This window comes from Ruditapes philippinarum, unplaced genomic scaffold (assembly GCF_026571515.1).
Source record: "Ruditapes philippinarum isolate M1 unplaced genomic scaffold, ASM2657151v2 ctg57_1_1_1_1, whole genome shotgun sequence".
Classification (NCBI taxonomy): Eukaryota; Metazoa; Mollusca; class Bivalvia; order Venerida; family Veneridae; genus Ruditapes; species Ruditapes philippinarum.
The window spans coordinates 368,107-394,981 of NW_026855294.1; the positions used below are offsets into that span (position 1 = coordinate 368,107).

At 31.9% G+C, this 26,875-nt stretch overlaps 1 protein-coding gene across 1 annotated transcript; it reads right to left on the reverse strand.

Annotated features, from left to right (window-relative positions):
• Positions 1-315: 315 nt before the first annotated feature.
• LOC132742806 (fatty acid 2-hydroxylase-like) lies at positions 316-26,260 on the reverse strand. Its single transcript, XM_060731287.1, has 6 exons — positions 25,944-26,260; positions 7,217-7,354; positions 6,402-6,654; positions 5,108-5,274; positions 2,276-2,525; positions 316-1,663 (listed from the first exon to the last, which is right to left on the reverse strand). The coding sequence occupies exons 1-6, from the start codon at positions 26,196-26,198 to the stop codon at positions 1,608-1,610; spliced, it is 1,119 nt and encodes a 372-aa protein (XP_060587270.1). The 5' UTR covers positions 26,199-26,260; the 3' UTR covers positions 316-1,607.
• Positions 26,261-26,875: the final 615 nt, after the last annotated feature.

Sequence of the window (26,875 nt, forward strand, 5' to 3'; positions counted from 1 at the left end):
TTCTCAGCCACTATTTTATTTCTAACCTAAATCAGCCAAGATTTGATTTCTTACATTATTTCAGAATAAATCAGCCAAGATTTTTATTCTTACATTAATTCAGAATAAAACAGCCAAGATTTAATTCCTTACATTAATTCACGAGTGTCAATTTTAAATACATTTATATAGACAAAAGCGATATTTAATAAATCTTTGCTAAAACTAGCTTCCATATGCAGGAAAATAACAATTAATATATTTCAAAATGCAAAAATTCCAACACTATAACATTATTTATTGTTTCTCCTTCTTTTCTTTAAATGTTTCTTGCTGTTGTTTTTTTAAATAGTTTTGACCAAATCTTTCATGATATCTGTATACTTATGCTAACTTTTAATTCATCCCCCTCCCCCCTTCTCATCCCAGAGAAAAAAAAAACATCAAAAACTCTTAATAATTATAAATGTAACAAGCTTATACAATCAATGCAATACACAAACAACAGGACTTCTTGACACTGGGTAGTATTCTTAGTAAAACTTAGAACTACAGTTCTATTTTAGTTATTGCAAGAGGAATATGTAACCATAACAAAAAACCTTACCCACAAAATAAGAACTGTGAAACAATAAGGTATGTTTTTGCAAAATAAAAAATTAAATTTCTTAAGATTACATCAAGCGTAATTTCTTAACATAAAGAGCAGCTTTTCAACATCAATAGAACAGTCTTTACAAAAAGAAAATTTATTAAAAAAAGTTACATAAAGAGAATATTTTATAAACAGTATCAACATGTACATTTCTCTTCTTCCTTTATTTTTTTGCTCTAACAATTGTTTTTCTATTTATTTCATATACCTGAGGAAAACAACAAAGTTACAACAAATGGTAAATAAAAATACACAATCTGTTTTTATCGTTAACAAATATATTATTTTCACTTCTATAACATGGAATGATAGTTCATTTACAACAGCAACAAATAACACCAACAACAACAACAACATTACCCAAGAGTCATTCTTAAGAAATTGTAATCTTAACAGTCTAACAAAAAAAAAAATTAATATTAATTTCCCATACTTTCAATTATATACACTACTATATTAACACTTATTTTAATTCTCCCTATATCAGTTTACATCATCACAGAATTTATTTTCCCTATTTCTTTTATCAGAAGAGAGAAAAAAATCAAATAAACTATACACAGATATGGATTTCAAGAAAGTTAAACACTTTGCTGCCAAAATTACTGTTCATCAAGATGAAAACTTTGACCTTGATTCAAAGTTGTAGCTTTCACCTTGACCCTAGTAAAATCATTTCACCTCATTTCAAGGTCAATATTTTACCCAGTTTCAAGGTGAACATTTTACATAGTTTCAAGGTCAACTTGTAACCTTATTTTAAGGTCAGAAATCCTACATATTTTGAAAGTCATACGGTAACCTAAACCATTTTTTCCGAGGTCAATATTAGCCCATCACAAGTTATTTCATATGACCTTTGACCCACTTTTAAGATTGACCAGATGAAGGTCTATAATGGCTAGAAAAAGATATAAATATTATAGGCACTATATTTGGACAGAACCTTCCTTTTCTCTACTCTTTCTTATCCTCATCTAATTAACGTCCCGAATGGAAAATCCCACAGCTTTGAAGATATTCCAAAACCTGCAAAAGGAACAAAAGCAGTGTTTAATATAACTTGTAGACAAAGCCACATAGCCACTTAATGAAACATGGCATAAAACATCAAAAATCTACACAACCTGTATTATATATAGTATTATATATAAACTACTTTAATAAAGAAGAGAGGTGGCCTAGTGGTTATGGTGTCTACCTCTTGATCCAATGGATTTAAGTTCAAGCCAACCCCGGTTAAAACCAGTTTTCTTCATATGATGCCAGTACTAGTGGATGGTTAAACCCAGTTTTCTTCAAATGATGCCAGTACTAACTACATTTGTAGTTCCAGGGAGCTAACTCAAGAATGGATTGAATAATCTAAAAGCTTTCAGCACTCATGCTTAAATAAATAATGCTTAACAAATTCTTTCAAAGTAAGGAGTATTGTTTTGTTTTGTTTTGGTTTTAAGTCACACCAACTCAATATTGAGTCATATGGTGACTTTCCAGCTTTACTGCCTGATGAATACCCTCGCTAGCTGGAAAGCTTCTTCGATAGCTTTCTCACATGAAATAATCTAAAGTCACTGATGGGAATCGAAACCACAGCGGTGAGGTGAGAAGTATATTTCAAACAATATTTTGTAAACTGACCTTGATTTTGTGTTTTAAAATGATGTTTAACATGATATGTCTTGAGATCCCTAAAATATGTTGATGACGGGTTGCCGTGATGAAGGTAGTAGTGTGTCAGGTCGTAACACAGGTATCCAAATATCGTGCCCGAAAACACCGTGTGCATGACCGCCAACGGTGCCATCAACCAGTACAGCATGTATATAAGTATTGCTAGTACGCAAGCTGGTACATGCGGGAACACAAGGCGAGTTTTATCCATTGGCGACTGAAAATACAGTAAAGAATACAATAAGCTTCGAATAAAACAATGAATTGGTAATAGCAACCAGTGAAAGAAACTGTTTCTATGGAAACTGAGAAATATATAGTTACTGTAAAATTTACCCATGAATAATGGCCACTTCCAATTTTGAATTTGGCACAGTCAATAATCATTTAAAGAGATTCAAGTATTTAAATTGAGAAGGCAATACAGTTCAATGTAGGCTTAAATCAATAACTTGTTTGCAAAATTTCTGATCATCTGCTCACGGTTTTTCAAGAATAATTGTTTTAATTGTGCAAAATAACCTAAAATAACGTGTTTCAGCACTCTTTAACTCTAACTGGTCTTAAAATATTGTTTTCATTTCTGTGGATTGAACTTAAATCAATTTATCTTAATTCAAATGAAAATGACATCTGGGCCTCATTTTGTAAGCTTTGTCTACTTATCCATTCCCATCTCCTTTTCTTTGCTCCTTTTCCAAAGTTGTTAGTAAGAAATTATAACTTTTTTTATCTGTTTACATATCACAAACCTTATAATTATAATGGACAAAGTATCATTCTTTTTCCTTCCATATTTGCACATATTGAAATTTGTATTCCAATCTAGATTGCTGTTTACATATTTGTTAGTTTGTTTTGTCCTGTTTTAAGTCATACCCCCACTCCTGACTGTAAAGGTCATATGGCAACTTTCCAGTGTTATACAACACCTCAGTTGCCCATAAGTATGTTATATCAGGCACAAGCCAGTACCCGTACAAAAACTGGCCGGACAATTTTCTCATGTAAGAATCCAAAGTCCATCACATGAAAAGTCGCTGATGGGATTCAAACACACAGCAAAGTTCATTTAACAATATTATAATACTGCATGTCTGTAACACCGTTTTTCATTGGATAAAAGTTACGTTTATATAGATTACATTTATAATCTTTATACACCACCGTAGTCTATTTACTTTTTTAATAAAGGAAGTTTGCAGTGTTATAATGATTTTCTGACAGGTTATATGACCCTATATAAATGGTTATTTGCAATATAACCCGCACCAATATATACCAACAACTGTTTATAATTATAGGGCATATAACCTGTAAAAGATATATGGTGCTGTACAATATTTACACAAGTACCATATACAGCTAGAAAAAAAACATCATAGACAAGCTGCCATACAATATATAATGTAATATGATAAGAATGATTCAAGTATGTCCTGTTTTGTTGAGAGAAATGTTAAATAATTTATTCTGTATCAAAATTTTATATTGAGGAAAACCTGTGTTTAGTTAAATGAGCATTGTTTCCTCAACACACTTTTAATATTCTTTCCATAAAATAATTCAGATACTTGCATTATTTACAACTAAAATCATGTATGAATATATAACTTAACATAATTAAGAATTTAAACTTGTTTTCAATGACAAAATATAGAACATATTCAATTTCAAATAATATTTACTTTTTAAGTAACATATCAAATTAATGAGAAATTGCTATTTGGCGCCAATTTATTGACATTAAATTGCAAAGAGGGGAGAAATATCAATACAACGTTATTAAATAATAACAACATAAAACACTTAACATTCAAATATTCATCTTCAATATTTATACAAGTGATATGGTATGGTAATGTAAGTTTCTTATAGGACAATATTGTCATTTTCAATAGACAAAATATATATATTCGGATTTTCTGTATTTTTTCAACCTATATCATACAAACATCATAACCATAAAGCTTCTTTCTGTATTGTATATATGAGCCACGTCATGACAAAACCAACACAGTGCGTTTGCGACCAGCATGGATCCAGACCAGCCTAGCCTGCGCTTCCGCGCAGTCTGATCAGGATCCATGCTGTTCGTTATCATTTTCTACTTGAAATAGAGTTGGTAAGCGAACAGCATGGATCCTGATCAGACTGCGCGGATGCTCATATAATCATGCCCTCTTCATTTCTCACCTCCTGATAGTAAATTCGGAAATTTTAAATTAATTAAATGAGTAAATCAGTCTGTTACATGTATATTCCATTTATAATATTTACACTATTTCCCTTCTTTAAAATTACAACCATAAACCCTCTTTTCTCATTTTTTCACACATTTCCATTCTGTGTTGTAACATTCAATTTACAATTATTTTCTTTCTTGTTCTACATACTACATTATCTTATCTAAAAAAAATATCTGTAGAAAAATAAAATCTTTATTACCAACTTTTTGGCAATGACAATTTCCCTGAAATAAATATAAATGCATAGAAAAAAACACATAAAACTTACACTTACAGATCTATATTTGACTCTTCTTTTTTGTGACAACAAAAAAATTCAGTGAGATCAGATCTAAAGTGTTTGTAATGTTACATTGTGTATTTCTTTAATTTCCTGTGTATAGATCTGGTTATTTATTCTGGAATCTTCAATGATACATCTGACTGTTTCTAAGTTAGAGAATCTCGATATCTCTCACTAACAACACGACATGACTAAAATCTAAAATTACTTCGAAAGAGAGTCGTTTTCAATTACATATAAACAAATTCCAAATAAAGAAACTGTTACCTTATGATGTTGTCCATGAAGTATGAAATGAACTGTGATGAGGAATTTAGAGTTTGGCGGAGGCGTGCTATGAAACACCCAACGATGTACAACATACTCCACAACCGTCCAGATAATAAAACCAACCATAAACAACACAGGAATAAAGAGCGACGACACTGCAGTCTCTGAAATGAAAAATTTATATTTTTTAACTTTAATACATTTGAAATGAATATCGTGTTTTTACAAGAGCACTTCAAAGAAATAGGCAAATATGCTACAAAGACAAGACATACCAAAGTAGCAAAATCTTTGATTAGCAAACCATTTTATATTAAGTTAATTTGTGTAATATTAATGTACTAAAATATGGAACCGCAATACCAAATTTGGAATGTTTTTATCAAGTTGAAGAACAAGTCGTCGTGTCATTAAAAAAATCTCGATTACTACGGAAATATGAAATAGATCATTAATATTCCAAAAATTATCTGAAGACGGCCACTCTTTGTAGCGAAATAAAATCTAATTTCAATCTCAAATATACATAACACTCTAGCAGACAAAATATAGCTGATTAAATTTTTTTTCTACCAAACGAAAGGTTAATAAAAATCACAGATATTTTCCCTAAAGAATATAAACTTGAAGAGACTGTGTACTACCTATTCTAATACAAAGTATGTTAGGAAAATCGTTCTATAGCTTCAATTCAAATGATCTGAAAAGTTAATGAAAATGGTGTGAATGAAAGTCTGAAAGAAAATACAGACCTATTGAATTTCCTTAGATGAAAAAAAAGTACAAATATAACTAATTTCTAACCCCATATTAATTCTAATATTTATGAAATTCTTGCTGATTATATAAGGAGCTCCAAAAGCCTAAAAACACAAAATTTTGAATTTTTTACATAACTCAAGTGAAGCACTTAAAATGGAAAACTCTGTAAAGGATAAAAAAAGTAAAATACTCAGAATTTAATTGAAAAACGATAGTTATTACAATTCCTATGCTGATTTAAGAGGTTTTTGGGTCATTTCGGCAATGAAAATAATCATTCTTGAAAAATAGAGTGATGAAATGATATGAAAATTTGCACACAGGTTATTGGTTCAGATCTACATCAATGGTACACTAAGAAAATTTCCAGTCTCATTTGATTTTGGTGGGGGTGGGGGTATTTCTGCACTCAGTTAACAAGTTGACTTCAGATTTTAAAGGGAGATTTTTGCTCAGAGGCAAGTGATGTGCTTCAATGACAATGACTAATTTGAAAGCCATTAATCTAGAACTTCGAAAACAAAATTACCTCCAAAACCAACAAGGTTCCAATAGACCGTCTCTGACTGGAACCGTAAATACGAGTCTACCAGGAAGAACAGCATCACCGGAACCCAGAACGGTGGCACAGTCCACCAATATGCCTTCGAGAATGTCTCCACAAAATCATTATGGAATAACCTCAGTGAGGTATCAATTGGACTGTGTACCCAGTCATAATATTTGTCTCCTAGGTTTCCAACCTGCCAGAAAATAGGCTTAGACCAGTCCACTAGATCATCCTGTAAACAAAAGGTCAAAGGTTACCTTCATTTTCTGCAAAAGCTTGTGTCAAGTTTATGTTGAGCATATATTACAATAATAACAAAAGGAATCTTACTCCAATCTTCCAGAAATTGTAGAAATTTAAAAACCTGAAAATTTTTACAATACAACAACTGCAGAAGACACCCTTTGTTTCGAGGGGGAAATATTTTTGTTGTTGCTGAAGAGGTGCTGCTCTACAGAGGTTAATTAAGAATGAAGTTTCATAATGTGAAAAATTAATACGGTTGTTGTAAAGAGTTTATTGCCCTATAGGTGGCCACTCTGCAATGGTTGCACTGCATTTATTATAGAATGAGAAAGTATTTAAGTGTTCATAAAGTGCTAATCCATCTACAATGTATTAATTTATAACAATGTTCTTGGTATACATTTACTGGAAAATTACCTTCACTTGACTTTTTTAACCTGCATGGAAAAGTTTTAAAGTTCTTAAATCAAAAATCAACTTAATATTTCACAATCATGGCTTTATCTATTTTAAGTCGTATTTTTTCTGTGTTTCAAAAGAAGACTTACAAATTGAACTACAGTTTTTTTAGCAGATCCATTTGCTACACCATTTGCATGTCCATTTTTATATCCATTAGCATAACCATTTGTAAGGCCATTTGCATGTCCATTTGTGTGTCCATTTGATTCTTTATGCCTTTGTGTCTGAAAAAAACAAAAATCAAAATTCATTTTTAAGGCACAATTTTTTTCGAAATACCTCTAGTTGTCACAAAAAAAAACTATCTGGGTAGCTTTAAGAATAATGATGATAATTCTACCTACACAAATCTTAAATATACATGTATAATGCACAGCATGATACACAAGATCATCTGTCACAAGTAAAATATTGAATATTTATGGAATATAAAAGGCTTTATGAAGCATAATACACTTTAGAAAGAGTAGGTGTATCTAACCATGCACATATTTGCTTAGGAATAGATATCAATAAACAGTGTGCATTGTTGTAGAAAATTGCACTGTTCAAGGTCACAAAACTGGAATGTGACATAAACACGGTCTGTTTAATTAACATTTAACCCCATCAAAAACTTAAGAAGTTATAAGAACAAACACTATTAGACAAAACAATGTAGACAAGACACTGTAAAACTAAACAATTTAAGACCAAACTCTGTCAGACCAAACAATGTAAGACAAAACCAAACACTGTAAGACAAAACACTGTAAGACCAAACAATTTAGGCCAAACAATGTAAGACCAAACATATAAACAAATGAACAAACAGGGAACCAGACAAACACTAAGCAGCTTGGTTGAATACTGAACTGAATCCAAACGTCCGAACTGTATGACCGACCAATCTCTGAAGCAAATGATCAAGCCACTAAACTGTGTGACCAAATACCTGCAAATAAGCACCAAGGTCAGTTTTTAACTAAGAACTGATCACTCCTTAATCTTCATAATTCTACAACTAACAAGCTATCCTCCCTTACTTCATGAAATGAACAAGACCTGCTTTGAATTATTGAACTGTCTATTGCCTTTGTATGGAATAACAGCAAGAACATTTTCATAAGGTTTATAAATCTGTAAAATCGGACAGCACAGCTGTAACAGCTGGCTAAAACAAAACAGGAATAAACCATTGGTTTACCATTGACCTCACATTTAGCCTGACAAAGCAGGAAAGTATTCAAGCAGTATTCATTTATAATAAATCCAAAGCAATCAATATGCATGTATATTGTACTGTGAGTACCATGAATGGTTGTTAAATAACCACTAGCAGATTCTAGGAGCGCATTCCCAGCACACACCCCACCTGAAAGTCCCCTGATAATATTAATGATGTTTACATCTATTTTTGCCCTAGCTATGCTAGGGATCTGTATATTTATTGCTTACTTTTCTAAATACTGCAGATCATAGAATAAAATTATAATGTCCACTGTATATGTTGTTTGGTACAGAGAAAAGTATAGACAGATGGATGACAGGAAAAAGTATTTTGGCATTAGAAATTAATATCGGGGAAAACAGATTTTTTGTTTTTAAAAAATTAATCAGGTTTACTTTAGGGTACAAAGTATTCAAAGACATACTGACAAACACAGACCGAATTTGCAGCAGACAGACAGAATCGTGACTATTATAATCAGATTAGCAAATAATTGACAATACAAATGAAAATTATGCAAGAATGAATAGAACATTATAGATAATTAATCACTCTGCCTGAAGTTATCTTGTCTGCCCACTATAGCAGAGTCAGCTGTTATTGGGAATAGCATTTTAATATGATGACACTGCAGTATTGCTGATATTGTCAGAACAAAGTGTACGCTTAAAGTGAGACGGTCGTCAAACTATTATTATTGAACTTTCACGTAGACTTTTAATAATCTTGCGACATAAATGCACATTGCTTTGTATATGGCAATTGTATGGTTCATTTAATTTTAGAGGCACATTAATCCTTTTACCTGCAAAATTTCCTAAATTCTATTTTTGGCGCTGCCATAATATCAATTTTGGATATAATCAAGATATTCAGCAAAGTACTTAGGCTGGAAAGCTTAAGCTCTATACTGGAGGCAAAGGTTACTTCTTTATGGTTACAGCAACATAAGGGTAAAATAACATTTAACAGCTTTTTTAGTCATCAATTGTTTGTATATTTTTCAAGACCAGATAGTAGACACCTTGAAATTAGCATCTTGGGTTCAGTCTGGTTTTAGCATTCTCTCTATCATCAATACTTACAACACCCTCAATATCTTAAATGGACTTTTCCATCTTACAGTCTGAACGGAACCATTAATCATTTTTATGGATCAACCTACATGGAATGATATCACTTAAGTAAATAACAAAAAAGATTATTTATCAAATACCCTTTTAAGAGCAATGCACCAATAGCCAGCTGTAACTGGCTTCACACATACATGTACTAACCAGTTTTTACTGGCTTTAAACAATTACTTTAATCAATACCTTGATTTTCAATGTCCCTATTTTAATCAATTTTTTAAATTTTGCACTATCCTTTTGAACAAATATGTTAACAGGCGATAAACATTATATACATATAAGGTCGTTGAAATGTAGGCGTTTTATGAATCAAAGCTGTCTGTAATTGACAAAGTAGCGCTCTATTCAAATGCATAAAGCTTTCCGCATTTAAAGATTTTATGATATAATGGTTAACAGTATAGATTATAACCTATTAAGTTCAACTTTGTTTATCTTTTGCTTTTTCAAAAGGTTCTGCCACGCTTATTTCACTTTCCAATGCAATGCGGGTATGGCAAATAATTCAAAGACATAAAATGTACTTAACTGGTGTGTGTGATGTTTTTACACGCAAAACCAAATGATGATGACCATTTTGATTTAGGGGCGGTAACCTGCTATATATAGCAAACAATGGAATGTCAAGGTAAACAACAATTAATGGCCTTCTTAAGCACCTAATTGGCCATTGCTAACCAGTGCACTAGTATTAAAGAGAAAATTTTGGTCTATTGCTACCTATCGGTAAAGCGCATTATTCCCTGACATTTAAAATAAGAAATTATCTATAACCTCTTGGGTACAGATGTCCTCATAGAAAATGTCGGAACACATGCACATGTTCTACTTTTATATTAAGTGGGACACAGGTATTGACTGTATGCACACCTTTTATGCTACAGACATCATAAAACAACATATGGACAAAGATTTGTCACAAAATAATTTATGAACAAAGCAATGTCATAAAATCATTTTTGACACAATGAATATTTACAGCTTTTGTGAGGTCACAAACAAATTATTTATTCTGATTTATGAACATTTAGTTGTGGCCTTTTTTAAGGTCATACCTGATATCAAAGTCCTATAACAAAAAGTCAAAGCTTTTCTGGCAGATTAAAAAAGTTACAAGGTTTAACAAATTACAAGTAACATGATTTTAAACTTATTTTATAGGGCCTTTGGATATGAGTGGTTTACTAATTGACTGTGTTTCTGAGAGGTCTGTGAAACAGGTCTGCTAATGGAATGTGTATATGAGAGGCCTGAGATTTAGGTCTGCTAATGAACTGTGTTTATGAGAGGTCTATGAAACAGGTCTGCTTATTGACTGTGTTTATGAGAGGTCTGTGATACAGGTCTGCTAATATATGGTGTAGATAAGAGGCCTGTGATTTAGCTTTGCTAATGAACTGTATTTATGAGCGGCCCGTCATATAGGTCTGCTAATAGATGTTGTATTATAACACGCCTTTGATACAAATTTTGCAGTATTTGTTTACAACTTAATATATAAGAGGTTATTTGATTTATTCTTACAGAATGTGACTATATCTTCCAAGTTTGGTCTTTGAGTGGACAGTTTAACAGGTTTTTCAGTACATTTACCTGGTCAGTTTAACAGGTTTTTCAGTATATTTACCTATTCAATCTAAAGTGCATACACATATCTACTTTCATTAAATTCAAAAGTATTTGTAAATAGGGTAAGAAAATAGAGATACCCTAGTGTATATGACAGGCTCAGGTGATGTCTTTATTTTATGGTGTAATCAATCATAGAAACAGAATGTGACCAACTATCATTTACATTACTATTTAAACACACTTAAATGCTTCAATGAACAAACACTGAACATAAATGATAAAAAAATTAACCTCAAAATGCTTTGAGACATACATGAAATGCTTTAAAGCATATTAGCCGTTACTGATGATTTCAGGTGTGCTGCCCACTGTTTCTTATTTATTGATAATTCAAACATGTAGGACAGTGTACACCACTATTCTCAATGCTTCAGTAAAATAAAAGAGGAAATAACAAAGAAGATTTCATTCAAGTAACACATTTTTTATATTTCGTTAGAATTTTCTAATTTTACAAAGGGCTATAATTATTTCATTCAAATTCCATGCCAGAGTTATTGGTCTTGCAAAGTGATCTTCAGTTATAAAAAATGAATCAAGTATCAAATGAATACCATTAGTAGTTACTGTTATAAAGATGAATGTTGCAAGAAAAGCTTAAATCCAGAATTTTCCGAGTTAAGGAAGGGCCATAAATAAGTCAATATCCATGCCAGAGTTATGGGCCTTGGATACTGACCTCCAATTATGATCCTTTTAGTCCACAAATAGTAATAATTCTGTCAAGTAAAGCGACCTCCTATTATGATCTCAAAGACATTAGTAAAGTTACAAGAAAACATCTTTAGTGGTCGATTAGATATGATATTGTACAAGAAGTTGCATGTAAAACTTTTAACAAAATTGTTACCAACACCAACACTCAATGCAAAAGTGTGTCGGACACCGCAACTTTTTTTTTTAATAGTCGAGCTAAAAAATATCCTTGGCTTTTACTTGCATATTGATTTTGTATCTATTGATATTTATAGTAACTTCTAGAAGGTACTTTAATAGTGATTATATTGCAATTTTAGGAAAGAGACAATTAAACACAAGTATCTACAGGGGAGAAATATGACATGCCTGAATGGACTGGCATCAAACAATCAAGATCAATAAAACACAAGAGATTCATTAACAGATAACAGATAACATCAAATTGTAAACAATAGTTACATAGTTACATTCAACTCACTCAGGGCAGCAGGAGGTCTTGTTGGAAGTACCAGGTAGGGGTGGGACTTTGGGAGACATTTACTCCTTGATTTGATTTGGGGGCCTCCGTGGCCGAGTGGTTAAGGTAGTTGACTTCAAGCCACTTGCCTCTCACCGCTGTGGGTTCAAATCCCTACAGGGACTTTAGATTCTTTAATGTGAGAAAGCTATGCAGCTAGCTTACGAAACATCGGTGGTTTTACTCAGGTGCCCGTTCGTGCCTGAAATACTGCACGGAAGGGCACCTGAGATCTTCCCAATGGAAATGTCGGCAATTGACCTATACCTGTGGCGAGTTGGACGTTTTAAAACCCCAATCAAAAAAATCCTTGATTTTGGGCGTGGTGAATACAAAATGTTTCCAGATTTCCCTTCTTTACCTACTTATGTAATTGAGACTTCAATGTTTGAGATTTTGGGCAGTCTCTCGCTACATTTTGAAACTTAATTGGAAGCCCTGGAGGGGGTTTGTTTGTCTTGGTGTCCATTTGTCCGACAAACATGGGAATTAGGAACAATTGGGGTAATTAATCAATAGCAAAAACCAGTATTCCATGAATACCTGAATTCAAAACAGCAATAGAAAATGCTGAGATTTATCAAAACAAAGCTGGCATCAAAGCTGACAGTTTTTTCACATTCTTGGGACATGGTAAATTCCATGATGTACAAGGGAATATGTTGCCATCAGAAACTTGTTAATGTAAGGGGCTATATGCCCTTTGATGTAAAGTTGTTGTTTTCATGCTTGTTTTTCTATGTGGTAGTACATCATCATTTCACCTGGAATATTACTGAGTGCAGTACACAATTACTAACAGACCATTCATTATTATACACTCATAATTTCTTTTAATTATTAACATGCAAGGAATGTGCAAAATGCAACTGTCAATCCCTAAACATAAAACAATACTAAGTTTATTTGCTTGAGTTACAGTTAAAAGCTGGGTTCCTTTTGTCTACATTTTATCTTATGGGAGTGGCAGGTGAAAATTTATGAGTTTAGGTCACACTATCAAGCACTTCAGCTTAATGCTGCCACCATACCCTGCCCTGCCCCGCCCTACCCTGCCCATTTTTTGTTAGATAATAAACACTGTCATCTGGTCATGCCAACAGCTTTCCCCACCTTTTTTTTCTTTTGTGGTTTCATTCTTAAGCTCTATAAGGAACTACACTAACTTTCCGTTTCAGCAAATTACGAGTATATTTCGGCATTGCTCTATTTCAATCATGTAATTTAAAACAGACCTTTTTTCAATGAAATGTCTAACAAACAAATGGATCTTTGATACATGTAAGAAGCAAATGTACTTTAGTATTCTTTTTTTTTTTTTTTTTCACAGGGCGGGCAGGTTTTACTGAATATATTCAAAGTATTATTCAAGTTCATTTAAAGTATATTCATCCACACACATTGTATAAACATTATCTGCAGTGGAATAAAATATTCAAAAGATGCCCAATTATAAATTCATCAAATAAACTTAACATATTTCTTTATTACATGAACCCAAACTAAAAATATGTCTGTAGGACACAGCGATGCCTGTATTCTACTGATTTGTCAGCATTGAATGTTTGACTGACAGACAAGGGCAAATCTGTATTTCCCTCTCCTCTTGATAATGGGGGCATAAAAAAACAAAGGTGCAGTATTAGGATGGAAAGAAAAGATATATTTCACAAAACTATTCCGATTTGAATAAACTGACCCAGCCATAGGAAACACAACACCATGTCTTTTTTTTAACTGGAAGCAATAGATTCTACCTATGTGACAAGTGCAGTGGGTCTGCTCAACTAATAAATATATTTTTTTTAATTTCCCCCCCCTTAAATTATGAAATGGTCATGTCTAAATTTAAACATGGGCAAATCCGTTTAAGACACTAAGTGTGGTACAGGTTAAAAAACTCTTCTGCAGTGATCAATCTACTTAGTACTAAGAGCTGGGAATAGATAACAAACTCACAAAAGAGAAGGACATCTGAACGGAAGTAATCTATCTTCTCTTAAATCCAATCTAGTTCCTGTTTCTAGAGAGAGAAAAAAACACAAGACTAACAGACTAAATAGGCTAAAACTCTTGATAACTTTTAACACTAAAGCTGATGATTCTTGGCTGTTGCAGGAAAACGAAAAACAAAAATTCCTAACAAACACCAGCTCAGTTTGATGGAGCCTGTGGTAAGTGCAAGCTAGTATCCACACCCACAGGCATAAGCATTTTTTAACATCTATGTAAACATGAAATGGAAATTTTATTTATTTAACTTGTTTTGCTTCAGTTAATCATAACCGTACATCCCATTGTCCATCCATTTAGGATATAAGACATAGTGGGGAAAGTGAGCAGAGCAGTAAAGTTTTTTATCTGCTGTTTAAATCTCCACTATATGCCTTGAGATTGGGGCAGCTAGGAGATACATTTATTATAGAAACAGAATTATCAATAGCAACAATCTGTTTTCTGAACACTTTAAGATGTATTAAGTTTTCAGTCATTGGTAAAACATTTGTTCAAAATGTATTTTACAATGTACATATATGTATTGTAAAAATCATAAAAATTAATCTACTTTAAAGGACAAACTTTAAGTACTGTTTATAAACACTTTAAAATTTATGTTATAGAACATTTCTATTCTGTTTTCTTGTTTAATTATGTACTTCATGATTGTTAATTAACATTAAGGAGCTTCTAGCTTACTCTAATTAAAGATATGGACATAAGAATATGAAAGTTGTGTAAATTTGTTCAAAACAACTCATAGTATATTTGTCAGACACTTGAAAACTTGTGACATAAAATATAACGATGATGACTCAGCATAAAAAATTTTATAACTCAATGAAATATCTTGTTACACATGTCTCGGGACGCATGACCCATATACTATTCCCTATATTTAAGATCAGGTAAAGTATATCGATCTTTGACAGTCAGAAAACAGTCAATTGTTATTATTATAAAAAATTCCTACGATTGAATTCATGTATATCTGAAGTTACTGTTAGACCTGTAAACTATAGTGACCTTTGACATCTTAAATATTTTGATATAATTTTATTCATAAACCTGAAGTTTCTGTAAAAAATGTTAACTATAATATCAAATTTGATTGCTACAAAACAGTAAATTGTTATATCGGGGACTTAAAAGATACCGTAAAATCTGTAAAAAAAATCTGCAGCTACAAAAAATCATGGACATTTTTGCAAATCATTGTTGCAAATCACTTCACTTCACTTTGCAGATAAAAGCTATTGCAGCATTGACATAAACAGTAAAGTTTTACATGAACAAAAAATCCTTTTTTATAAAAAGACTAAAACTGACAACCAAACTCATAAACTTGAATTTTATCAAGTCTTCGATAATCAGTTTCTTATAATATCAACCATAAAATCAAGTTTTGTCACAACTACATGTAAGAAGACAACTCCATAGCAACCCTGTGTAATAAACAATGCAATAGCATTTCTTTTAAAATCAATGTTTTTTGTTGTATTGAAAGTCGTTTTTTATGGGTTTACTGTTGATGTTAATATAAGAAGCAAATGTTTTTATCAAGTATCTCTTTTAGATTCTTTTTTTCTTTTATTATGATGACTTGAAAAGGAGCTTTATTAGAGACATTACGGTATATAAGTGTGTGCAGTACACTTAACATGTTCATTTTCTCAGCCACCTATAGCAATTAACCAAATATTTAAGAGAGATGTCATCCATGTGAAATGTCAGATTATACATTTCATCATGTTCCTGTCTCCCTATCATTTATTACAGTATATTGTGTTGCAAAAGATGCCAACATTTCCAAAATTATTTAGTCTAATGCCAAGATTTATGCAAACATTACAGAAATAGCAACATAAAATGTCACACTTCAACTTAAATCCACTATTTACCTCACTATCAGGTCTTATAGCAACAAATTATTAGATGGTAAAATAGCTCTATGGTAAAATATCTGACAACAAACTGGTCTGATGGTAAAATATCTGACAACAAACTGGTCTGATGGTAAAATATCTGACAACAAACTGGTCTGATGGTAAAATATCTGACAACAAATTGGTCTGATAGTAAAATATCTGACAACAAATTGGTCTGATAGTAAAATATCTGACAACAATCTGGTCTGATAGTAAAATATCTGACAACAAATTGGTCTGATAGTAAAATATCTGACAACAAACTGGTCTGATGGTAAAATATCTGACAACAAGTTGGTCTGATAGTAAAACATCTGACAACAAACTGGTCTGATGGTAAAATATCTGACAACAAACTGGTCTGATGGTAAAATATCTGACAACAAACAGATTGATCACATCCATTTCAGTCCTATAGCCTTGCATGGACATTAAATGCATCCTAAGACTTTTTTGTATTTTGGCATGATGTGGGTCTTTACCAGGGAATATGAGAATCCAAAAGTTAAAGTCCCGCTGCCTGTATAATATATTCTTTCTGGATGAGGGGCCTTAAGATACAATTAACTAGTGCCTTAAATTCACTATTATACTTTCCTGACTGAACTTTTACAGAAGTTTAGTATTACTTGCTTTTAGAGACCACCTGCTGGCAAAGGTCACAGGTTGCACTTCCAAAGACTGGCCTGATAAGGAATGATACAGTTAATCGCCTGGAATATTGGTACATATTCTGTATATGGGTTAATCAAAGCAGCAGATTCTCTTAATCATCTTATCTCAAAATAAATGTCTATGTATTTACTACAGCATATGGTCGTTGTCAGTAGCTATTGTAAATACTCCAATAAATGCACCTGCAAATTTTTTTAAGCTAAATGCCGTCAGATGCGCCCAAAAAAATCAAGCAAATCAACCTTAGGTGTGTAATGCAGTTAAGCTTTTTTGCATATTTTGACATTTATTTGGTTAATTTATATGGATTGAAAGCTATGTTTGACTTGTTGTTGTCATACATTCTGATTAAATTTTATGTATCTGTAAACAAACAAAAAGCCTTAAAAAGTATAAGGATACCTTTATATCAGCATGGCTACTGTATTATGTTTCTAAAATATGTCAAAACCTAAGTACATGTAGTTAGAATAAACCTCCTGAATTTTTGTCATATGAATTTGCCCAGATTTTAATTTGGAATAGCACATTTTCGGGAATAGCCACATTGGCTAGGTTGTCCCACAGCCTGTACAGACAGTTAAGATATGCTTTAGATGAAAACAGACAGGTAAGTCAAATTCAAAATTTAAAAAGGCTTTCAGTATCAAAATGCAAAAAAAAAATGCACTTCCAGCCGTAGAGAGCCTCATTAAGCTGCATGGAAGATGCAGGCAGACCTGGCTCTATACCGGTGACAAAGGTAAAGCACCTTTTGGTTGGGTCAAACATGTTAATGTAATGTTTCAGTTTATAATGCAACATATACCACATGTATATTGTTACCTAGTCAAAAAATAAATACCTTTTCATCTTATGTTACAGGAGACGAAAAATAATGTGTTTACTGAAGATTCTTTAAGAATATAAATTATCTTTCTTATATGTACTGTTATTTACATTTAATATATAGCTTTGTCACCAGTAAAAGCTTAAAGTTAAAATTAGACAATTATATTATTCATTTTGTTTTGCCATCAAAAAGAAAAGACAAAAAAAAGTGACACTGTATGGTCAACAAAATAACTCAAGCAAAACCAACGGATATAGAACATAGTGTGTGTCTTTTTTAATGTATTTGTTAGAAAACAAACTGTATACTTCATTAAAGTTTTAACAAATAAGTTACAGAATGATTTGATTCTGTCCACCAATAAACCTATTGGTATCAAACATATCCTTAGATAAAATCTATAGGTAAACCTATTGGTCAAACCTTTCATTAGCCTAATCTTAATGGTAATAAATCTATAGGTAAACCTACTGGTAAAACCTTTCATTAGCCTAATCTTAATGGTAATACAAGGAACATCGCAATGCGATGCAACCAGGGTTTCAGCAAAATATTTCACAGAAGCTTTGTCATGAAGGGGCATTTGTTTTTAATTGAACTTTTAGGAGGAATTATGGCTTTTTTAATATTCCTCAAACAAAAATGATAGAGAAATTTTATGTTGTCTATTCGCTTTTTTTCCCCAAATGTTTTTAGAAAGGTAAACAGTACTATATTTTTGCTTTAATTTTTTGCATTTTTGCGTCTCTTTCATTTTCTTTTTGTCAGCATATTGGGGCGTGTGGTGTTTTTGTGCGATATCAAGAAAAAGTATGTTCACAATTTTAAAAAAATACTTGAATGATGTCTTGGGAAGAAACATGCGGAATTTAGTGAGCGCCAGGGCACGTCTGATGACCAAAGCTTCTGTGAAAGTTTGGTCAAAAATCCATTGAGAAATGTAGGAGAAGTTGCGCACTGTAGAAAAATTGTTCACTATATATTTCTGTATAAGGAAAAAAATATACAAAGGGCCATAATTCGGTCAAAAATATTATCCAATCCAACAAAACCCCGACAATATGTGCCCAGGCACTTGAAAACAAAAGGCTTCTAAGAAAGTTTGGTCAAAATCCAATGAGAAAATGTAGGAGGAGTTGAGCACAGGGAAGAAATTGTTCTCTATATATTCTGTATAAGGAAAAAATATACAAAGGGCCATAATTTTGGTCAAATATTATCCAATCACACAAAACCCCGACAATATGTGCCAGGCACTTGAAAACAAAGCTTCTAAGAAAGGTTTGGTCAAAATCCGTTGAGAAAGTAAGGAGAAGTTGAGCACAGAAGAAATTGTTCACTATATATTCTATATAAGGAAAAAAAAAACAAAGGGCCAATAATTAGCGGTCAAATATATACCAATTGCCAAAAAAACCCTGGCAATATTGTGTCAGGGCACTTGATGACAAAGCTTCTGAGAAAGTTTTGGTCAAAATCCGTTGAGAAATTTAGGAGGAGTTGCGCACAGAAGAAAATTGTTCACTATATATTGTTATATAAGGGAAAAAAAAACAAATGGGCCATAATTTAGGTCAAATATTATCTAATCGCAAAAAACCCCTGACAATATGCGCCAGGGCACTTGATGACAAAGCTTCTGTGAAAGTTTGGTCAAAAAATCCCGTTTTTGAGAAATGTAGGAGGAGTTGCGCACAAAGAAACTATATATTCTATATAAGGAAAAAAAAACAAAGGGCCATAATTAGAGTCAAATATATACCAATTGCAAAACCCTGGCAATATGTGTCAGGCACTTGATGACAAAGCTTCTGAGAAAGTTTGGTCAAAATCCGTTGAGAATGTAGGAGGAGTGCGCACAGAAGAAATTGTTCACTATATATTTTATATAAAGGGAAAAAAAACAAAGGGCCATAATATTAGCGTCAAATATTAATCTAATTGCAAAACCGCCGGGGGACAATCATCCGCCAGAGGGCACTTGATGACAAAAGCTTCTGTGAAAAGTTTGGTCAAAAAATCCCGTTGAGAAAATGTAAGGAGGAGTGCGCACAGAAACTATATTATTCTATATAAGGAAAAAACAAAGGGCCATAATTAAAGGTCACAATATATAACCCAATTGCAACCCCCCCCCCCCCCCCCCCCCCCCCCCCCCCCTGGCAATAATTGTGTCAGGGCACTTGATGACAAAAGCTTATTGAGAAAGGTTTGGTTTTAAAAATCCGTTGAGCAAAATGTAGGAAAGGACGTTGCGCACAGAAGAAATTTGGGTTCACTATAATAATTTTATAATAAGGGAAAAAAACCACAAAGGGCCATAAATTAGGTCAAATATTATCTAAATCGCCAAAAACCCCGCACAATTATGCGCCAGGGCACTTGATGAACAAAGCTTTCTGTGAAAGTTTTTGGTCAAAAATCCGTTGAGAAATGTAGGAGGAGTTGCTCACAAGAAAACTTATATATTCTATATAAGGAAAAAAAAACAAAGGGCCATTAATTAGGTTCAAATATTTACCAATTGCAAAACCCTGGCAATATGTGTCAGGCACTTGATGACAAAGGGCTTCTGAGAAAAGTTTGGTCAAAAATCCGTTGAAGGGAAATGTAAAGGAGGAGTTGCGCACAGAGAAAAAGTTCACTAAAATATTTTTTAATATAAGGAAAAAAAAAACAAAGGGCCAATAATTTAAAGGTCAAATATTATCTAATCGCAAAACCCCGAACAATATGCCCAGGGCACTTGTGACAAAGCTTCTGTGAAAGTTGTTGGTCAAAATTTCCGTTGAGAAATGTAGGAGGAGTTGCGCACCCAAAGAAATTGTTTACGCCCCCCCGCCGCCCATGCCGCCCGCCCCGCCGAATACCTCAATCTAATTAACCAGTTTTTTCTTCGGAAAACCTGGTTTTTTTAAAAATTAATCTATAGGTAAACCTACTGGTTAAACCTTTTTCAATTAAGGTAATCTTAATGGTAATAAATCAGTATCTATAGGTAAACCTATTGGTTAAACCTTTCATTAGCCTAATCTTAATGGTAATAAATCTATAGGTAAACCTACTGGTTAAACCTTTCATTAGCCTAATTTTAATGGTAATAAATCAGTATCTATAGGTAAACCTATTGGTTAAACCTTTCATTATCCTAATCTTAATGGTAATAAATCTATAGGTAAACCTACTGGTTAAACCTTTCATTAGCCTAATCTTAATGGTAATAAATCTATAGGTAAACCTATTAATTAAACCTTTCATTAGCCTAATCTTAATGGTTCATATCAAATCTATTCTCAGTACAAACCTATAAGACTAAAACTATTGGTCAAAATTGAAAAACTGAATATGATTTTTTTTCCTAGAAGAAACCTTTTGGATATCAAACCTACATGTGTCTGCAAAATGAACATATTGGTTATCCAACTTGGTTATTAAACCTATAATTAGAATAAACATATGGTTATCAAACCTATAACCAAACAGCAAAGTTGTTTAATAGAAATAAACCATTAAGTTATCAATCCTTTCATTACTGGCAGAGTAAACCTATTATATCTGGACCAATACTCAGAATAATTTTAAACCTATTAGATATATCAGACCTGTTATCCAAAAACCTTTTTCTTTTTGGTTATCAAGCTTGTCTGCAAAATAAACCTATTGCTTATAATAAGTACATCATCTGCAAGTCTGATTCTTACCAATATAAAGTTATAAAACTTTGTCTAATAATCAACATGACCCTACTTGCAAAATCTCAGAAGTTACTATGACAACCAAGTTTGTTTACCAACACACTTCTTATATATTTCCATATAGGAAATCAAAGTTTTGGGTATATAAATGCTTGGTAAATAATAATATGACCGTCTCTCTAAGTTTTCAATCACAATCCCTTTTGGTCACTTCAAAAGTCAGCTACAATGTTTACAAATAGACGGTTTGGAGCCATACAATTCTATATGCCCATCAAATATCAAGGACAAATAGAGCATTTCTGCATCAATTCCTCCATAATAATGAATCAGCTTAGACCTTATACAAGATCGAATTATATAAAATACTTTGTATAAATATTTGTTCACGATATTGATCATTGAAACGGTCAAACTTTTCACACAATACGTGTCCGCGCGCCAGATTCTTTCATAGGCTTTCATTGATCATTTTTGTCTGGCAGAGATTTGTTTGTAGTTTTATATCAACACCAATATATATAACTTCTGTTATAAGATAGCTCACCTATCAATCATTATTCTGTGAGGATTGTGATGCCTATGATCAAATATAAAACATGTCTTTTGATCTAGAACAATCTAGTCTAATCTACAGGATACAAGAGGGGAATGCCTCCTTTATAATGCACTTTAAAAGTCAAGCAAAAAAGCCATAGTACTAATGCAATGCTTTATATTTTGAAATAGATATCATTCATATTAAACAGGGCTTCTTATTCCCAGGAAATGCAATGCTTGGAAATATCACAATATCACCTTTTATTTTCAAATCTAGATAATACATTGGCTCAAAAAGGAATATGACCGAAAATATTTCATCACAGGCATAAAACATAATATAAACTTACAGTGTATGTAAGACTAAGTGTTAGGTACCTTTGTTATATGTTAGGTACTTTTGTTATATCTAATGAGTACATTACAATGTGTAACACTTTTGTTAACAGATTGACTTACTAGTTTAAATATGGAAGCTCTTTATAATACATGTATACATGGATCAATCTTTCATATAAACCTCCCTTAATTAACTTTAAACAAAAATACCCAATGTTAAAGTGTCACTTTTTTCATTATCATCATTTCATTTCCCTATATATGAATAAAGAAAATTCCAACATTTTTTTCACATTCATTTCTTGAATCAAGAAAAAAACCCTTTTTACAACTTTTTCAAATTTTAAAAAAAATTAAAAATTTTAAAACAAACAAGAAGGGACATTACCCGTTAAAAATTTAAAAAAAGGGGTTTCTTTCCTTTTGGTTTTAAATTTTTTCTGAAACAAAAGTATTTTAAAATACTTTAAAAAAAAATGCAATGCCCAAAGGTAGTTTTTAAAAACTTCTTTTGTAAATTGGGTTTCCCCCTTTATTTTAAACCCGAAGCACCAATTTAAAAACTTTTACATCAAGAAAACACAAAAAAAAATCAAAACCCCCTTGGGGAAAACCGGCCCTCACAAAAAAAGATCAGAAAATTTAAAATAAACTGGGGGATAGATTTTTAAAATAAAAAAAATCCCCCTTAAACAATTTTAAAAAAACAAAGAAAACCTTTTTTTTTTTTTAAATCATGTAAGACATAAAAACCCTCAAATTTAAATTAAAAATCCCCCATTTTTTTAACTTTTAGATTTCCTTTTTCATAAATTTGCCCTTATCCAAAATAAGGTATTTTTGGGAATTTTTTCTGGATTCTTTTAAATATAAAAAAGGGGCCCCCTAAGGGGAAAAAAAATCCCCCCACAATTTAAAAAAAAGGAAAAAAAATCTTTCACATTTTTTTGTTGGTTGAAAAACCCTTTTTTCTAGGGAAAATCTAAAGGGCAAAACCAAATTAAAACTTCCCCTTGGTGGAACCAAAATTAAAGTTTTTTTTAGGCCCCCATGCTTGCCAAGTTGACCAAAGGGTTTTATAAAGTAAGGGACTCGGGTCTTTTTTATTTTTATAAATAAACCCTTAAAAAAATTTTGGGCTGCCAAAATTTCCCAAAAAATTCACAAACTTAAAAAGTCTTACCCCCCTTTTTGGCATTTTTTTGCTAAGCAGTAATTTTCAAAGGGCAAATAATTTAAAACCAAAATTTTTTTTCAGTAAATTCCATTTTTACATTGCAGTTTTTTTTAAAGGGGACAACCAATTCTGTCCGAAAATTAATTTTTTTTATTTCTTAAGAAAAGGGCAAAACCAAATTAAAAAGCTGGATTTAAAAAAATTTTGTAATTTTTTTCCTTAAGAAAGCAGCAAAAAATGTGATTGTTAATGTGGGGGCCCCGGGAAAAAGGGGGGTTAAAACTTTAAATTTCCCCAAAAACACCCCAAACCCTTTTTTTTAAAAATTTTTACTAAAATTTTCCAAAAAGGGCAATTTGCTTTTGGGTTAGCTAAAATGGGAAATATTGGGATGTTTGGAAACTGACTTCTGTAAAAGGGCACAATAAAGTTTTTTTAAAAAAAAAGAAAAAAGGGATTTTTGGGGCTTAAAGGGCCCTTTTAAAATTAAAATGAAAACTGGGAAATTTTTTTATTAGTCTGCCAATAAATAAAAAGTAATTAATTCAAGAGAAAATTTTATAATTCACCTAAAAAAAATTCAAAGAAAAGGTTTTGAAAAAAACAAAAGCAAGACTTGAATTTTTAATTACAAAACCCCAAAATTTTTTTCTCTTTCAAATAAAAGTTTTCCTTTTCATTTCATTCTTTAAATGTTGGGGAAAGGGAAATTTTTTATTTTAATCCCATTTTTATATTTTAAAATTTTTCTCCCCGGGGTTTAAATTTTTAGTAATGTTTGCATATGTTAAAAAATTTTCCAACCATGAACATGTTTTTCCAAACCCAATTCCCGTGTGCAGATGAAATGAACTTTTGATTATTTTTTCAATAAAATTCCCTTGTCTGTATGCAAACAATTTTAAATTTTACAGATTATTTAAAATCTTTTCCTAACCCTTTCAACTAAACCTTTCAAAAAAACATTTAAACCAAATTTTTTTAAAAATTTTTTAATTTTAAAAGGAAAAACAAAATTTTTAAAACAATTAAGTACAAAAATTTTTTTACTTTTAGGTTTTTTTTTTTAATTTTAAACTTTGTTCAAAATTTTATTGTTTTCCCCTTAAAATTTTGAACAAAATCAAATTTAAAAAAAGGGTTGTTAAAACCCCATTTTTTTTTTCCCTTTTCCCGAGAAAAAAAAATTTTTTTTTTAATAAAAAATACTTTTTTTATAAAAAAAAATTTTTCCAAATTTTAAGGAAAAACCTTAATTTTCCTTGGGCAAATATTTTTAAAGGGGGTTTTTGTCTAAAATATTGTTTCATTCTAAAGAAATTTAAAGGGGAATACCTTCTTTTCAAGTTAAAACCTGCCCCAAATGTAAATTAGGAAAATTTATATCAAAAACCTCCCAATCAAAACAGGAAAAAAAATAAAAAACCTTTTTGAAATCCAAATTTACATTTATAAATAATGTATCTGTTCAATTTTAAACCCCAATACCCATTCCCACAAAATTGGGGGGAAAGGGGAGGGGGGGCACTTTTGGAAGGGTAGCCAATTTTAAAATAAATCAAGCAAGAAGTTTTACCTTTCTTCTTGTGAAAAACACTGCCAGTTTTAAATACTTTTAAAAAATTGTTTCCTAATAGCACCTTGTCCAGAAATTAATACGTTTTTCGGATACTGGGCTATTTTGTGTGTGGGCAATATCTAAAACATGAGATTTTGACAAAGGGAAAAAATTTAAAACTTGTAATTTCCACATTTTTGGGGAAAAGGGGGGCCCCTTTTTTTCCCCACCTTTGTGGGGGAAAAAACGCCCGACATTTTTTTAAAAAGGGGGGAAAAAATTTGGTGTAGAAATTTAAAATTTGAGGGAAAAATGCTTTTTTGAAAGAAAAATTCCCGGGGGGTTAAAAGGGCCTTGGGGTTTTAAAAAAAGGGGGCCCCCAAAAGCATTTTAAACCCCCAAATGGGGCTTTTCCAAGAACTTTTAACCCTCCAAAATCAAAAACCCGGGATGGGGGCCCTTTTTTAGTGAAATAGACCCGTCTTTTCTTAAAAAGGGCTTGAAGTGAAAAGTCTGTCCAGATTGCCAAAGGGAAAAGTCAATTACCCGGGCCCCTCCTAAAATTTTAAATCTACGTTAAATATTTTTACTTTAAGGGCCACATCCCAAAACGTGACATTTTCCCTTGTTTGGGATTTAAAATTATCTTTTACAAAATTTGTAAAAATTTTAAACAAATTGAGACCATTCCCTTTAAAGGGAAAAATTTTAAAAACAATGTTCTTTTTTTCCGATAACATTATCAATCATACAAAAATCACAACGTGTGTTGTGAAGTAAGGCCTCCGTGACATACCGCAGGTATTTTCATATCCTTCAATTATCACATAATTTCGCGAATTATGAAATCTATAATCTTGTACAAAAATATTATACTTACGACGCCATTTGAAGTGTTATAATCCCCAATATAATATCTGTCTAAAATTTTGAACGCCGCTGGGGAATGTCTGTGAATTTCTAACGATTTCATAACTTGCGTAACGTCCTGTCCTACACGATTTTCAATAATTTCTCGTCCACCTGGGTGACGGTCTGCAAAGTCTGTCACGTCATATATCTTCCCTGAATGTAACACACATAATCTCCCACCTTTTATTTGGCATCGAAATGCCGCATCTTTCGCGTTGGACATTTTCCTTTGACACCCTTCGCCACTCTCAAATCCAGTTCGCGTACACTCAAAACAGAAACTGTTGTATAGGACTGTATATTGTAAAAGTAGGTCAAAGGCAGCAGCCTCGATTTCACCTTTCTTATAACAGACCGGTTCCCCGAGTTTATTTTAAATAACGCTTTTGCGCTCTAAAAATAAAATATTAGTGTACCCGACTCAGGTACCAATTAACGCCAATTAAGCAACCAATTAAGACAAGCAACTAAACCGTGCTGTTTATAAATATTTATATCACATGTTATTTCGTCACTGGAACGCTATTATTATGACGTGACTTTCTGTTTACTGAATTATTTATAGTGGGTCGTCATAAAGTTAACATACGATGCTATTTTAAATAATTATTCATCCGGACTTTGATCAGAAACGTATTGTTCGATCATTGGTGCTATAAATGGATAATCTTTGAAATGATAAACATCATAATCATAAGATATCATTTATACATTTACTGTACTGTACTGTATATATAACGAATTTATTTATTTATTTATTTATTTATTTATTTATTTATTTATTTATTTATTTATTTATTTATTTATTTATTTATTTATTTTTATTTATTTATTTATTTATCTAATTGTGGCATCAGGTATGATTTATATTGCCCTAGGAAATTATAATTCCTGGAAAAC